Source organism: Odocoileus virginianus, chromosome 29, assembly GCF_023699985.2.
Source record: "Odocoileus virginianus isolate 20LAN1187 ecotype Illinois chromosome 29, Ovbor_1.2, whole genome shotgun sequence".
Lineage (NCBI taxonomy): Eukaryota > Metazoa > Chordata > Mammalia > Artiodactyla > Cervidae > Odocoileus > Odocoileus virginianus.
This window is the reverse complement of record NC_069702.1, coordinates 23,398,983-23,416,358: the sequence shown is the minus strand read 5'-3', so window position 1 is coordinate 23,416,358 and position 17,376 is coordinate 23,398,983. Positions and strand designations below refer to the sequence as shown.

Sequence of the window (17,376 nt, the reverse complement as noted above, 5' to 3'; positions counted from 1 at the left end):
ATGTGCTCTGAGACTTCCAGGTAAAGATGGAATGAATACCACTGTGGTAACTGATTAGGAAATGTCAAATCTTAAGTCAGCAATGGAGAAAGCCAAAGAAATAAATTTCAGGATCTTTAAAAAGGCTAGGATCTGGCTCTGGATACCACAGGGACTGAGTGTTAATGCTATGTGTGGGGATGGAGCAAGAACCCTCTGAAATAGGTTTAGCTGACAACTATTGAAGATTTTTACATATTTCCTGACCCTGAGTAACTGCCCTTTCCCCTGCTAGTAGGTGGCAGGAAAGGTGAAAACAAAGGTCTCTTACTGGGAGAGATCAGGAGTTGAGAAAATTGAAAACAGGGAGCTTACGTGAATATATGTATATGGAATATTGAGAAACCCTCGCCTCCTCCCCACCCTCTCCTCTTCGCTTACCTGGCTCCCAGAATTCTGGCCACCAGTCTAGGCAGGAGGTGGTTGTTTAGGTGCACAATCATGTGCAGCTCTTTGTGACCCCATGGAGTTTAGATGAGGCTTAATTTAAGAACAATTAGAATAATTAGGCTTTTGAACAGTTTTGTAACTTTTTTCTTCCCACTTGAATATTCATGGTAGTTTTACTCTTTCAGTCTCTGGATGAAGAGGTAATTGTTCATCTTTGGCACTTTGATGAATATTATTTGACATGATTTATTTGTAGGCTTTTTCTTTTTAATGTAGTTTGTTTTCAGGCTCCCTTTTCCCTTCCTACTACCCTCCTCCCTCTTTCTCTGTCCTTTTATTTTTTCCTTCTTTTAATAGCTCTCTGAAGTTTTTCTTGTCTATTTTCTTTTCTACTTTTCCCTTCCTCCTTAAATATTCACGTACAGATTGGAAAGACATGAAAAGAGAAATAAGTTTGTGGGAAGATTAATATGAATTACTTGAAAGTGAATACCACAGAAGTTTTTCAATGATGTGCAACTTACTAATATGATAACATTGAATATCTAATAAAAAAAATGTTGCTTGATAGATGCAGCCTCAGTTACTTTGCTTAGTTGCCCTGTCGTGTCTGACTCTCTGTGGCTCCTTTGACTATAGCCCACCAGGCTCCTCTGTCCATGGAATTTTCCAGGCAAGTATACTAGAGTGGGTTGCCATTTTCCTACCCCAGGGGATCTTCCCCATCCAGGGATCGAACCCACGTCTCTTGTATATCCTGCATTGGCAGGAGGATTCTTTACCACTTGTGCCACCTGTAACTAACAAATCAGTTGTTTATATTAAGCAATGTTTTTAATATAAATGTATGTTCTATAAAGATGTTTAAATATTTTTCTGTAATCTTATTCACATTATTCATTCATTACATCATAAAACTTTTGAAATATATTTTAAAATATATTTGACAGTCTTTGAATTATTACTAATTCCAAATTAGTGACATCAGTACATTTATTATGAAACATTGATTCCTCCTGGGAGTGAGTGGAGTCCTACTCTTCCTGTTTATTTTCTTCTATCCCCAGACAGATTCCTACTAGTATCCTGTGAAATCTGCTTAAGTAAATAAAAGAGTGAAGTATTCTAAAGGAACAGTGTACTTTCAAAATATATATGCTACTTGTTCTATTTTAATTTAGAAGCTATTGCTAATTCTTTTCTTTTAATTTATTAATATGAAACTAGAACATAAACTCTTAAAAGTAACTTGGATTGAGGAAGGCTTCTAAAAACTCCATTAAATATAATTGAAATTTTGAAGAACATCTTTTAAACATAATGGCCTAGCTTTGACATGAATGGTTATCATAGCATTAAAGGAAAACAGCTGTAGCCCTTTTATAGTCACGTGAATATCCAGGATGAGAGGTTAGATAACATCACCAACTCAGTGGACGTTGAAATTTGAGCAAACCCAGGAGGTAATAGGGACAGAGGAGCCTGGCATGCTACACTCCATGGCATCTCAAAGAGTCAGACACAACTTAAGAAATGAGCAACAACAAAATATCCAGATTTTGAGAACTTGTAAATAATGCTATTAGCAAACAAAACATTTTTGTAACAGGAGAAAAAAGAAATGGGATAGGACAACTCAGATTTTTGTTTATGCTAAATCATGCCAAGACCTGATTTAACTAGTGTTTCTTGTCTGGGCTTCAGATATACTTGGATCTTTGACATATTTAATATAAAGGCCCTGTCTTTGATGTGCTTCTTTCCTCCTTTTTAAAGTTGTAGACATGGTCCCTTCCTGGGTGTGTATCACTGTATTTTGCTTGTGTAATAGTGAATTGTTTCGTGGCAAGAATCTTGTCAACTTGGCAGCTGATAAAAGATAATGTATATTGTAACAAAAATAAACAAGTTCAGGGGTAGGGAATATAAACACAGTAAAATCTTGTGTTGAAATCAGAGCCTTCAGGTTTAGCAAACATGTTAGAACAGGAGAAGTGAGTGTGTTGGAGTTCAGTTAAAACAAGATGTGAATAGTATAGCACATGGGAAATGAAGGCTTATTTTGAAGGCTCTAGGTCTACAAGTTGAGAAAGCTGCAAGCAAGGAGTATTGCTGAAAACAATCAGATACAAACAGTAGTTGGATACAAGGCAGCTGCTCATTGGCACATGCTCACTGCCACTTCCCCTCCTCCTTTTCCTCCATGCCTTCCTGTTGATGATTAACTTTTCTTTGGTTGCATTATTTTTGGTATACTGCAATGTACTGTGTCACAGACCGATTTAAAAGTGGAAAATAAGGTGTAGAACATACAAGTCAAATTCTGTACTTTTTAGCTCTCATTAAAAATAAAGAAAGTAGATTGGCAGGAAATCTAAGAGTATGTAGTTAAGAAAAAGGAGAATATAGTATTTATTCAGGGCCCAGTATATGTCAATATACTAGCGCTTCATTGTGATACTCAATGCTTCATTTTGAGAGATGTGTATTTATTTAACTGGGATGAATAGTCTTTGTAGTATTCGAGGTTGCAGCCTTTGGTTGGATTATCAGTGTTCTTACCAGTGGGAATATTAGAATTAAAAAGAGTTTTTTATCATTTCTACTTTTCTTATCAATACTGTTGTGAAATCAGATGCTAATTTCTCAGAACTTTTGGGAATTGGAAGTGTCACTCTCCCCTTCCATCAGATATAAATAATACCATAAGGAAAGCCATACCATTTGAGAGAAACAGCATTAACTCAACAACGTAGTGATCACTGATCAACAGAAAAACTCGTGATTAAAAATATGACTGTGACGTAACATGGAGTAGGGGAGTACATTGATTTGCTTTCCTTTGTTTGCAAACCCATTTCTTGGTAAGTGGTTGTCAGTATACTGCACACACAGCTTTCTTTTATTAGCTTTATTTCAAAAACCAGTGATAAATTTGACAGCTTTTACTGAATTCTGTCTTTATCAAAGTCCTAGAAAGTGAATGGATCTGAAAGAATTCCCTGTGATTTTCATTAGTAGTGTTGTTGCAGTCATGTCCAACCCTTTGTGACTCCATGGATTTTAGCACTCCAGGCCTCCCTGTCCTTCACTGTCTCCCAAAGTTTGCCCAGGTTCATGTCCATGGCATTGGTGATGCCATCCAGCATTCATTCATTAGTGTTACTTCTAAACAAATAATAACATTTAGAAATATAGTATTTACAGTAAACAATAAAACAGCTACAAGATCCTATTATGAATTATTAAATATATTAAATGTAAAGACAAAATTAAGCATTTTTCAAACAGATTATCATGACCAATGATAAAGGCTGCTTCTGCCTCATAGCACTCATAGATTTTGGTAAAGGTATTGAGTTGTTAAAGTGATGTAAAGCATAACTTATACTGCAGCTTGTCTTTGCATGAATTTTCATTTATTTGGAGAGAAATAATGTATTCTAATACAAGAGTTGGAAAACAATGGCTCTATGGTCTGTTTTTATACCACCTATGAACTTAGAATGGTCTTTTAAAAGGTTGTATAAGAAGCAAGAATGCAATAGAAGTCATACGTGACCCTCCAAGCCTAAAATATTTACTCTTTGTTCCTTTACAGAAAAAATTTGCCAATCCTAAAATATAAATATATAAAACTTAAGCATGGGGAGTTCTGGTTCCAAGTGAGCTGGTGTAATAATCACCTGACTCTCTGTCTCTCTCAGTGAGTACACCTATTATAAACCTTGGACAGAATGCCCGGAGCAGCTATATGAAGACTCTGAATAGTAAACAGTAGCAAGAGAATTAGGGAAGACCAAAATTTGAAATGCCACCAGACCAGGGGTGAGTTTTCCAGTTTTCCATTTGTGTTGTCACATGGCTTGGTCTCAGCCTAGTCTGGAACCAGGAAGTGGACATCAGTATGGACAGAGAGAGCCCCAGTAGGGCTCTAAGAGAGGCCCTCAACCTCAGGCTTGGAAAGTAGAGATTATGGCTCCTAACAGTGCTAGTGGGCACAGAGGAAGACATAGGCATCTAAAACTGAGGAAGGGCGCTGCCTTCCTTTCTGTTGGAGGATCTGTGGTGATGAGAGGTTGAGATGGGCAGCCTGTTCTTATTTTCTCTGACTTCCTGCCTGTTGGCCCCCACTACCTGAACACTTGGAGAAAGTAAGAGGCAAAATGTAAATAAAACCTCAGCTTTCTGGGCAGAGTGCTGAAAAGGGAGAGCCCCAGGGAATCAGAAAGTACTCATTTATCTACAAGAGAGGGGAACTTAGGAAAGGGATCTCAGAAGAATTGGTGTAGAAGCTCCTGGAGATGAAATTAATGGAAGTGACAGAGGAAAGAGTCAGAGAACTTGAAGATAGATCTTAAAAATTGTGCAGTCTAAAAAACAGAGATGAAAGATTGGGAAGGGGGAAAGAACATCAAGGCCCTATGGGACGATAACAAAGATCTAACTTTCGTATCATTGGCATCTCACAAGGAAAGGAGGAAGTATTGTGCAGAAAATTACTTTTTTAAAAATGGCAAGATTACAGAGAAACTCTCATATATTGATGGTAGGAATACAAAATAGTACAGCCACTCTAGAAACAGTTTGATAGTAACGTGTAAAACCAAACATATTTACTGTAAGATCCACCAATTCCATTCCCATAGAGTTGAAAAATTTATGGTGAAATCAAAACATAACATTCACACAAATAGATATCCACACAAATATTTGTAGGAACTGTATTGATAATTATCAAAAGATGGAAAAAATCCAGTTATCCTTCTATACATGAATGGCTTTTAAAAAAACCTTCTGATACATCTGTGTAATGGAATACTACTCAGTGATTTAAAAGAACATGTGAACGATGATAGACACAGTAGTTTAGGACATTTTCTCAAAAGGTTGCATACTGTAACCTGATTGAAAGTAGTCTCAGAAAGTAACATACTGACACCAAAAGCACAGGCAACAAAAGAGATAAATTGAAAAAAATAATCCCTTCTAGCTTGGGATGCTAGAACTGTACCATTTATTCTGACCTTAACAGTTTGGGGTATTATCTTTTAATAATAAAAAATCACTAGCCTGATTATTAAAATTTAAAACAAGTAGGACCCACCCAGCTGCTTTACATAACGCAAACTCAGTGTTGCTGTAAAGAAAGAGACCGGCCTCTCTCCTCTGGTGCTACGGCAGAGTGAGGGTTGTGTTGTAAGTAGAGAATGAAAGTGGACTAGCATGAACTAGCATGCAGTTGTGCATAATCATTAGAGATCATTTTTAAATTATTTATGCAAATACATGTGAAACTGAATCCAGATGTGAAATAAAAAGATTTAGTTATGAAAAAGAAAAAAAAGATAAATTGTATTTTATCAGATACATAAGACTTTTGTGCATCAAAGGATACTATTGATAGAATGAGATGGCAGCCCACTGAATGGCAGAAAATATCTGCAAACTATATGTGTGTATCTGATAAGAAGCATAGCTAAAATATAAAGTACTCTTATACCTCAATAATAAAAAGACAAATAAAATTAGCAAAGGATTTGAATACATGGGTTGGGAAGATGCCCTGGAGAAGGGAATGGCTACCCACTGAAGCATTCTTACCTGGAGAATTCCATGGACAGAGGAGCCTGTCAGGCTACAATCCTTGGGGTTGCAAAGAGTTGGACACGACTGAGCGACTAACACTTTCACTTTTCACTTCTCCAAATAAGATGCACAAATGGCCAATAAACACGTGAAAAGATACTCAGTATCATTAGCATCAAGAAAATGCAAATTAAAATCACAAGGAGATACTGCGTTATGCCTATTGAAATGGCTGTTATCAGAAAAGCAGAGATTAGTGTTGGTGAGAATATGGAGAAGTTGGAAGCCTGGTGCAGTGCTGGTGGGGATGTGAAGTGGTGTAGGTGCTGTGGAAGATGGTATAGTGGTTCCTCAAAAAATTAAACATACTTACCATAAGATCCATCAGTTCCACTTATAGATATATACCTCAGAGAACTGAAAGCAGGGACATAGATCGATATATGTATATTCATAGCAGCGTAATTCACAAGTGTCTATCAAAGGATGGATGGATGAACAGAATGTGTATGTACATACAATAGAATTTTATTTAGCCTTAAAAAGGGAGAAAATGCTGATAATTGCTACAACATGTAGCAAATGAAACTTGGAGACATTATGCTAAATGAAATAAGCCAGTTGCAAAAGGACAAATATTATGTGATTTCAAATATTATATGAGCTGCTTAGAGCAGTTACATTCATAGAGACAGAAAACAGAATAGTGGTTGTCAGGGGCTTGGGGCTGAAGAGAATTGAAAGTTAGTGTTAATGGATACAGAGTTTTAGATGCGGAAGATAGAACAAGTGCTGGAGGTAAGATGGTGGCTAGAGCCCTACAATGAGTGAAGATGCTTAGTGCCGCTGAACCGTACACTTGAGAAGGGTTAAAATGGTAAATTTTATGTATATTTTACCACAGTTTTTTTAATTTTGGAGGAAAGTAAGGTAGCATGTTATTCCATCTGTATGATCTTTTGGAAAAAACGAAGCCATCGTGACAAGTCACTAGGTTGCCAGGAATCGGGAATGGCTAAGGGAGGTCACGTGAGGGAGGGATTTTGGTTCTGTGTGTAGTGTTGTGATGATGGTTGCTCAGATGTTTGCATGAGTTAAAATTGTTAGAACTGTACACCCTGAAAAGCTCAATTTTACTGCCTTTCAGTTAAAAAATATAATTATCAATATATATAAGCCTGTTAGGACCCTTGCGAGGGGGTTGGGGGGGCTGGGGGCAGGGGCGATGATGTCCCTCAGTACCAGCAGTGGGAATGGATTTTGTTTTGTTTCAAGGAAGCATAAAGAGATAAAGTATGCCTTGTCTTTTTTTTAGCATTGTATTGACTGCTTTTATAATTTAAAATGCTAAGCTTAAGCTAGTGGTTTTTTTTGGAATTAACAGGTGATAGCATGTATATAGTATTTGAAAGATAACAAATAGCATAAATAAGATTATAACATTTTAAAATTGCAATTGGTAACATTTTAGTACTGTTTAATACTGTTCATTATTGTTCTTTCTTTATGCTCGTATTTTGTGTCTATGTGTTTGTAGCAGAGCAGAAACCTTATTCGTGTCATCAGGCATGTCATCAGGGCTCTAGGAAAAGGGAGGAAATTTGCAAGGCACTATATGTTTATTTCTGTTTATGTAATTACTGTTATACTATATATTGAATTTTCTTTTCTCTTTTCCTTAAATAGTGTTTCTTGAATATTTTCAAAAATTATTAAACTTCTTGCAGAGCATTATTTTCATAGTAGTATCTTGTGGATATATCATAATTTATTCAACCTCAGTCCTTTTGGGCTATTTAGGTTGTTTCCAGCATCACTTGTTTATTTGGGTGTGCTGGGTCTTACTAATATTATAGTTACCAAACACACAGCATCTTCACTGCAGCATATGGAATCTGTTGTCACAGTCGGCTTCTCTCCAGTTGTGGCGTGGGCTCAGTAGTTGTGGCACATGGGCCTGGTTGCCCCACAGCGGTGGGATCTTAATTCTCTGACCAGGGATCTAACCCATGTCCCCTTCATTGGAAGGTAGATTCTTAACCACTGGAGCACCAGAGAAGTCCTAGGTGTCACTCATTATTATAACTGTCATTCCTATGAACGTATATTCACAGTTCTCATGTGCACAGAATATGTCTCTGTGTAAATGGACAGCCCTATTGAAAAGTCTGAATTTAGTGAAGTACAAACATGAAATAGTCTTCTCCATTCCCTGATTCCAAGCGTACCATGCACAGTTTCTCTTCTCTCTTATGCACAGGCATGTGAGGTGAGTGACAGGCATAATTCTAGTGATCTAATTCAGAAATTAAAAGTGCAGTGAGACCCAGTTCAAAACTCTGATCTCATATCCGAAAGATTTTCCTTGTTCAAGTTGGAACCAGGCTTTTATGGCTCGTGATCTGAAGCGGGGAGGGCTTATTAAAATTCCATTCACACCTTCTTCTGCTCTAGACTGTAGAGTGTGGCAGTGACTTAATTCAGTTGTAAATGCCTTGCTCCACTACAGGTTCCAGGCATAACTCCTCTGGGGTAAAGGCGTAAACAAAGGGAGTAGAAGCAACTGCCCTGTCTTACCTGCTTGTGTTTGTCATCCCACTTTGGGTTGTCGCTACTCCTCTGACCAGCTCTTACTGATTTGATGTTCAACCACCAGTACCCTCTTCTGGCAGCGCCCCCAAGTCTACACAGGAGCTTCTTGGAGCCTTGCCTCTTGGCCTGCTTCTGCTTTGCATGGTTGTTGATTATGGAGAGAATATTATGACCTTAATTGTTGGTATCTTTCTTTAGAATATAGAGTGTGGGTGCCAGCATGCGTGCTAAGTCATGTTTGACTCTTGGTGACTCCATGAACTGTACCCCACCAGGCTCCTCCGTCTGTGGGTTTCTCCAGGCAAGAATACTGGAGTGTGTTGCCATGTCCTCCTCCAGGAGATCTCCCTACCGAGGGATCAAACGTGCGTCTCTTATGTCTTCTGCATTGGCAGCTGGGTTCTTTACCACTAGTGCCACCTGGGAAGGCCAAGAATATAGGGCATTAAATGCCTTTTTTGCTTTCAGATGTAGACTCTGGTCATCAGTCCTGAACAAACTTCCAGAAAGGCCCCATGCAACATCTTGTTTCAAGTGCATATGTAAAATTTGCAGCAGTTGTCAGAACAGTTGCTGAGCATTTTTCCTACTTTTATTTTTTACTTTTATTTTAAATGGCAATTCAATTCTTAGCTTGAAAAAACATTTTTCTGCCTCATCTGCATAGGTAGATGCATTGTAGGATACATTAATGTCTATCAGCACCCAACAAAGCTTTCTGTTAAACACACAAGACAAAAATCATTTCTGTTGTAGTGAAAGTGAATGGTTTCTTTTAGAGCCACTCACTTTCTCAGGCATCCTTTGGTCTGTCTTCCTCACCAGGGGTCTGCAATCTGTGGCCTGTGGGACCCTCCCAGCTCCCCAGCTGTTTTTGTAAGTTAAACTTCCTTGGAACACAGCTGTGGTCATCGTTCATGTATTGTATAGGATGACTTTTGCACCGCAACAGCAGAAATGAGTATTTGTGACAGCCCATTTGGCCTGCAAAGCCCCAAATATTTTCTCTCTGACCAGTTATAGAGAAAACTTTGCCAGCTCCTGTTATACACCCTTCCTCTAAAATTCTTTCTAAAACATAGCTGAGAAATGCCAGTTGTTTACTTATAAACATTAAGTAGCTTCTCATGGTTGACAGAATATAGCCTAAAATCTGTAGGGCTTCCCAGGTGGTGCTAGTGGTAAAGAACCCACCTGCCAATGCAGGAGGCATAAGAGATGCAGGTTCGATCCCTGGGTCTGGAAGATCCCCTGGAGGAGGGAGGGCAAGGCAACCCACTCCAGTATTCTTGCCTGGAGAATCCCATGGACAGAGGAGCCTGGTGGGCTACAGTCCATGGGGTTGCAAAGAGTCGGACACAAGGGAGGCAACTTAGGACGTGTGCATTCTAAAATCTTTAGCTATAGATTCAAATCTTTTTACAGTGTAGTCTCATATCACTATGCCAAGTTCAAATTCAGGATTTCCTGTTATTTTCAGTGATGTAACTTAATGTCTGATGTTGTGAATTGGCACCTTACTGGCTGAGTTTGGCTCCCAGGCTTGTTTTGTTTTATTGATTCAGCATTTAAAAACTAGATGATATCACCCAGAAATCCAGATTTCTTGTTGTTCTTGATGAGTCAAGAGTTCTGATAAACTGGCCCCAGAGACCTCAGTGTACCATTCTGTTAGCACCAAGTGGCCACGCCGCCTCCCTGTGGGGGGGTGCTGTCCACCTCTGCACAGCCCGTGTCCTGCAGGTCACATGCACATGCACTCAAACCCAGTCCGCTTCAATCGTTCATGTTACCAGCTCTGGCAGCTGGAGTCATTTGAGTTTGCAACCAACCCTGGGCCTAGGTACAGTGAGCTGCCTCCTGGTCACCTGAACCTCCTGTTCTTATAGTACCATGTGCTCCTCCCTCTGCCTGGGAGATCCTCTTTGTCTTCAGGACTCTTCATCCTTTGAGCCTCCATTTAAATATCACCTTTGTGAGGCCTTCCCTGTCACAGTCACTTCTCCTGTACCCTCATGGCACTCTGTTCATTTAGTTTGAGTCGCACCTGTCCTGTTGTATTTTAGTGACCACATGGTAAGCTCCTTGATTGTAAGATTCATGTCTTCTTTATCTTTCTGTTCCTTGGCCCCAGTCAATGCTCAACAAAGAGTGAAGGCCAAGTGAATGTTGCTAGATTGTGTGCTGTGAACAGCTAAAAGCTGGAAATGTAGAAAAGGATTCATTAGGCAGACAGAAAAATTTGCATTTTCCCCACTTAAATGCATATTCTTTTCCTTTCAGTATTTCACTTAGTTTCCTCTTTTTCTTTCCTTAGTTTATAACAGTCATTTGTGTTTTCCAGAGAATTGATACTTCAGTTTTCTTTTTTTTTGATACTTCAGTTTTCATAAGGATTACCATCACTTTCTAGCTGTGCCCAGGGTCACAAGCTAGTAAGCGGTGGAAGTGGGTTTCAGAGTTAACATTTCTCTGCCTTTAGAGCTCACGCACATAGCTGCTGGACCACTCTTTATCATCTGGGTGCTTTTGAATAAGTTGCAATGTTTTCTAAGTCTCAGTTTCTGATTGTAAAAGGAAAATGATAATGGGACCCATCTTTAGGATATTTGGGAGAAATAAGTGAGAATGTTTAAGTGCTTAGAAGAGAGTTGGCTTAGAGTAAGCACCCAGTAAATAGAGCTGCTCTATTTCTACTACTTCTACTATCACCCCTACCACTACCCTATCACTGCCACTGCTATTGCTGCTATCACTTCCCTTGATGTTGTGTAGGAGATACACAGACTGTCTTCCTTTTCTTGGTTTAAACCTTCAGGAGTCAAGGGAATTAGGAGTGTTGGCCCATTTGCAGAAACCACTGCCAGGCTACCCTGTATATGATCCTAGATCATTGCACTTGGAAGAGATTTTGAAGGTCAGGTGTTCTAACAAGTGCTTATTCAAAGCAGCAGTTCTCTCTGCAGTTTCCAGTTAGAGATGATCAGTCATCTAGAGGCTGTTGGAACATTTACAGTGACAGAAGCAGGCCACTTTAGGAGGAACACAGGAGTGTTTAAAAATTGCGCACACATACTTTGCTTTTCTTTTTTAGTTCTGTCCCCTGTAAAATGTAGACCATTAAGTTGAATCCTTTTTCCATACTCTTGTCCTTAGTCCTTCAAAGTATTTGAGCTGACTTCCAACATTGGTGGTTCTCCAGGTGTGGCCCAAGGATTCCTTTTAACTGAGACCCTTTCCTCAGGAGCTTTTCTTCTCTCACCCTCTTTCTCTTAATCAAAGAATCCTTGAAGACCCTAAAAACATGAGCTAAAATTTTTGTGTGCCTGAGTACTTTATTCTGGAGCAAGATTTGATAACCAAAAAAAGTTTAAGAATCACAGCCTCAGACAGTCTCATGACTACAGTTTGTCCTGCATGTATCTGTATCTCAAAGGGACAAAAAGTGGTTAAGAATCACAGTTTTTAGTTCTCCCATAATGGTAGAAAGTGATTAAAAGTAAAAGCTACGAACTGCACAGAAAGAGGAAAATCTGAGTGTCAAAGAAATACAGTTTGCCTATACCCACTGAGCCACCATGTCGACATCTTCTTTGGGAAGTTGACTGTCTAGTGTGACTAGAAGATAAGTGCATGCTCAGTTGTGTCCGACTCTTTGCGACCTCGTGGGCTTTGTAGCCTGCCAGGCTCCTCTGTCCATGGTATTCTCCAGGCAAGAATACTGGAGTGGGTTGCCATTTCCTCTTCTAGGAGATCTTCCCGACCCAGGGATCAACCTGCGTCTCCTGTGTCTCCTGCATTGCAGACGGATTCTTTACTCGCCGAGCCACCTAGAAAGCCTTTAGTGTGCTTAATTTCTGATATAATAAGGATGAAAGCAAAAGGGAGGATTCAGTAAATCAGTCTTTTCTTAAAAACATTAATGGAGGCCTCCCTGATAGCTCAGTGGTCAAGAATCCACCTACCAGTGTAGGAGACCCAGGTTCAGGTCCTAATCCGGGAAGATCTCACATGCCATGGAGCAGCTAAGCCCATGTGCCACAACTGTTGAGTCTCTGCTCTGGAGCCTGGGAGCTGCAACTACTGAGCCCATGTGCCACGACTTCTGAAGCCTACACATCCTAGAGCGTGTGTTCTGCAACAAGAGAAGTCAGTGCAATGAGAAGCCTGTGCACCGCAATAAAGAGTAGTCCCCACTTGCCACAACTGGAGAAAACCCCACACAGCAGCAAAGACCCAGCACAGCCAATAAATAAATAATTTTTTTAAATGCTTGTGTGCATACATGTGTTTATGTAGCTCTTTTGTCATCTGTAGTAGCCAATTATATAAGCACAGTTATGCTCATAAGGAGAAGGCAGTGGCAACCCACTCCAGTACTCTTGCCTGGAAAATCTCATGGACGGAGGAGCCTTGTAGGCTGCAGTTCGTGGGGTTGCTAAGAGTCAGACACGACTGAGCGACTTCACTTTACTTTTCACTTTCATGCATTGGAGAGGGAAATGGCAACCCACTCCAGTGTTCTTGCCTGGAGAATCCCAGGGACGGGGGAGCGTGATGGTCTGCTGTCTATGGGGTCGCACAGAGTCAGACATGTCTGAAGTGACTTAGCAGCAGCAGCAGCAGCATGCTCATAAAACATACAACTTTTTCATAATTTTATACAATATCTAAAATAAAAAGTAAAGTGAGGTGTGTGACTGAATTTATTTTAAGATTTAGTAGAGAACATAGTACTAATGATTAGAGGTGCTAACTTTTGGACAAAAGTGTAAGCTGTATTTTAAAACAATTTATGTATTTTAAGATTTCATGAAATCATTGATGGCATCTGCTTTGCATTTCTGGAGCTTAGGTTGTTAGTTTACAGTAGGAATGGCAGTATAAGGCTGCAGAAAGTATAGTCACAAACATCTGAGTGTAGTATACAACGTCCAGCAGTCTAGTTTGTAACAGTTAAGGAAGGTATATTGGACCTCTTGCTTTTTCTTGTATCTGTTACTTTCCCAGATTTAAGGTAGGTGTAGGTCTTTGTGGGCTTCCTGGTTGCTCAGTGGTAAAGAATCCGCCTGCCAAGCAGGAGATGTGAGTTTGATCCCTGAGTCAGGAAGATCCCTGGGAGAAGGAGATGGCAACCCACTCCAGTATCCTTGCCTGGGAAATCCCATGGACAGAGGAGCCTGGCAGGTTACAGTCCATGGGAAACGACTTGGTGGCTAAAGAACAACAATAGATCTTTACAAAGGGTAAAGGAGCTCCTCTGAGCAGTGTTGGTTACTTCAGGTGGTAATAGAAAGAAGGGCCTTTTGAGGTAAAGTGGAGAATTAAGAGAGGAATGAAAAGACACATGTTGATACTCTACATGTTTTGTTTTCTTTTTTCTGCCATAGCAAATGTAAGGTACCCTGTCTGTCAGTTAACTGCTTACTTTGATGGAATTTAATGTCTGTAAGGTCTATGGATTTAATAAGGAAAACTAAGCATAGCTTGATTTTCCTTTTTTCCCCTCTCAAAACGCCCACATATGGATTGGCATAAAGTGAAAATTCCTCCAATAATGTCCAGACCTTCTCATTTAGGGTTTGATGCTGTATCATGCCCAAGTGGCTGTTGAATAAATGTTGTCTGATGATGATGCGAATGATTTTTTTTTTTTCCAGGAGGAATTCTTTTTATGCTTTGTACCACATTTCTCACAGTGGTCTCAAGGGTCATTGAGAAATAGAATCCTTGTTTGATCTTGAATTCTTACTGTGTAATTTTTACCAGTTACACTATTACAAGTTTTATATGTATTTTAAAAACTGGATTCATTTGACAAAGTGCAAAATCCTTTATAAACATAGGACTGTAACAGAATTGATTTTTAGTGGCATATTTAAGAGAATAACATGCATTGAATTTTGAATGATAAACTCAAGGACTTTCCAGAGATTCGTGCTGGGTTAGGTGTTTTATGAATAGGGCTCATTCAGTATTTAGGACTTACCGTAGCTTTTTCTAAGTAGGAAGATAATTGTTAATGCAGTTAAAGAGTGTTAGCATAGCATCTTGGAAATGTCTCTGTGTGAGATATGTGTTATCTGAATGTGTGTAGTCAAGGAATTTCACTTTGGACTTTTGAAAGCATTAACTTCGAAATATTTTCTTAAGTTTCTTTTAAAAAATAAATTAACAACTTTAAGAAACAAATATCACTGATTCCTGGGGTAGAGAAGTGGCGGGTAGGGATGGTATATTCTACCCCACAATATGCTTTGGGGAAATTTCTTGGAATTCAAGGAATCACAAGTAGGAACCACTTCAAAATAACTTTGCTGTAATATGCTTTAAAAGGTAATTAAGTCTTGACATGTAGAGACATGTAAATGTAACATTCTTAAAAAAGGGCTGTAGAAGTTTTTTCTTTCACAGTAGAGTCCCTTAGTAGATAATTTGCACTAGTTGAATATTTGAAAAAACTGTCTGGAATAACTACTGATACAGTTACCAAAAATTGTATTATTGTCTTCCTTTTACATCATTAATGTTATGTATCCTTTTCTTTCAGCTGGATATGCCAAGTGACCAGATAGCTGCCAATCTGCAAGCCGTTATCAATGAAGTTTGTAGGCAAAGACCATTGAATTTGGGTAAGTGGTTCACTGGGGTTAGATTTCCCTATAATCCTGTGATGCTTTAAAAATGTAAAATGTTAAGAAAACAGTCCAGTTAATATGCAACTACAGTAACGTGATATTTCCAAGGGTTAAAGAAATACAATTGAATTCATCAAAGTATTCCTGATCTTTTTGAACAAGTTGTAGTTGTCTAGAGAGGAAACGTCTTTTACAGTAATAAGGAATACACTCTGAAGCCTTGATAAATTCCCACATTATTTCTATCATTATAATTTCTATCATTGTAATAAAATTTGAAAGAAAAATGTAACAGATTGCTTTAAACTTAAAGTAGTGTTTAAGCAGAAACTAAAATCATTTGTGAGATAGATCATATTTTGAAGCCAGACCATTCACTTTGTCACTGGTACTAGCAGTTGGCTTTCTTTATCTTATCTATTTTGGAAAAGAGACAAAGTTTTAGTCATGTCAGAAGAATCACATTTTATAAACGGAGTGATTCACGGAGAGCAGTGAAACTGATGTAGCAGCTGTGTCATAAGCTAGGAACATGTATAGTTCCCGCTGTATCACTTGTCATTCACAAAAATGTGTTCTCTTGTGGCTGACGGAAACCAAACAAGAGTCCGTTTCCCTCAACTGACTCAGTACTTAACAGGCTTCCCATTATAGGAATCTGTCACATTTTGTTTTATAAAGCGAATGTATAATTAAAATATAATCTTAGGCTATATTTAACCTTCTTTGGGAGTTAAACACACTGGTGAATAAATACCTCATATGTTAATTCTGTTCTGATAAGTATGGCCATAGTACTTAGTAATTGTATGTGTATAGATTCTTTTATTTCTTGGAGAACTTTGATTTCGGTCTAAAAACCTCTGAGCCTATAGCAGGAATAGAATGATGAGAGTGTGTGTGTGTGTCTGTGTGTGTGTGAGTCACTCAATCGCGTCTGACTCTTTGTGATCCCGTGGCCTGAAGCCCACCAGGCTTTTCTGTCCAGGCAAGAATACTGCAGTGGGTTGCCATTCCCTTCTCCAGGGAATCTTCCCAACCCAAGGATAGAACTGGGTCTCCTGCATTGCAGGCAGATTCTTTACCACTGAGCCACCAGGGAAGCCCTAGAATGATGAATAGTAAATCTTTAAAAGCAATGTAGTTATCTTCTCTTTGCCATTTTAAATGAGGTCCCTTAACATTGTCTTTATGAAAGCTTCTTTAATTTTTAGGGAATACAAATGTAGCATAGGTGCTGACTGTTTTAAATAAGTATTTAGAATCTTGCCATCCAAGGCAAATATCACCACCTGCTCCCTTTACTGTTGTCTTTGCAATAAAATAAATTCTAGGTGATCACCTTCTGGAAGAGAGAAATGAATTATTAGTGAATATGTGTGGTTTCACTGATAAATCTCTAGTAAACGCTGGTACAATTAGTTTGCCTTCTTCTCTAGAAATGAAACAATCTTCCCTTTGTTATAATTTAAAATAATAGTTCAGCAATATTAGTACTTTTCAAGTGAAAATATAACACGAATCCTGTAAGGTTTGTTGTTGTATATTTGTATTTGCTCATTAGGTATATGCAATAAAATGAGAATTGGTTCTTGTCTCTGTTTTCAGGACCTTTTGTAGTACGTGCTTTCCTTCGAAGTTCAACAAGTGAAGGTTTGTTACTAAAGATCGAACCATTGTTGCCTAAAGAAGCAGAAACCAAAGAAAGTGACAAAAAAGCTGCCTAAATGTGTTGTATTGTGAAATTATTCTCACTGGTTCAAGAAGCAACAGCAAAAATTATAAAACTGTTTTCTAAGTTTGGTGTCTTATTATTTATCAGCATACTTGAAAGTAACTTTTAACACTGGAAAATCTTAGAACACTTTCAAAAATAAGAAAATAAAATGTCGTCTGTGTCTGAACCTACCTTTTAGATCCTATTATATTTTCTTCCTAAGAATTCAGATTCTGCATGCTGGTAATTATAATAGCAATTTCTAGCTTAATAACCGTCTCTTGAGAGCTGTATATGAGAGAAAAGTAAGGTCCTCAATTCCCACAAGACAGAAAATGAAAGAATCGTGGGCTCTATCCCAAGTATGACTCTTCTGAAGAAAAATTATGAACAGTCTTCATTCTGAAAACT

General features: G+C 38.6%; 1 protein-coding gene across 1 annotated transcript in view; it reads left to right on the top strand.

The window, feature by feature from the left end:
* Positions 1 to 17,046, top strand: part of MRPL1 (mitochondrial ribosomal protein L1) — a 65,675-nt gene extending 48,629 nt beyond the window's left edge. Inside the window, exons 8-9 of the mRNA XM_020894695.2 lie at positions 15,161 to 15,242; positions 16,857 to 17,046. Coding sequence (XP_020750354.2) covers positions 15,161 to 15,242; positions 16,857 to 16,975 — 201 coding nt within the window. The 3' untranslated portion in view covers positions 16,976 to 17,046. The remainder of the gene's footprint in view (positions 1 to 15,160; positions 15,243 to 16,856) is intronic.
* The last annotated feature ends 330 nt before the right edge of the window (positions 17,047 to 17,376 follow it).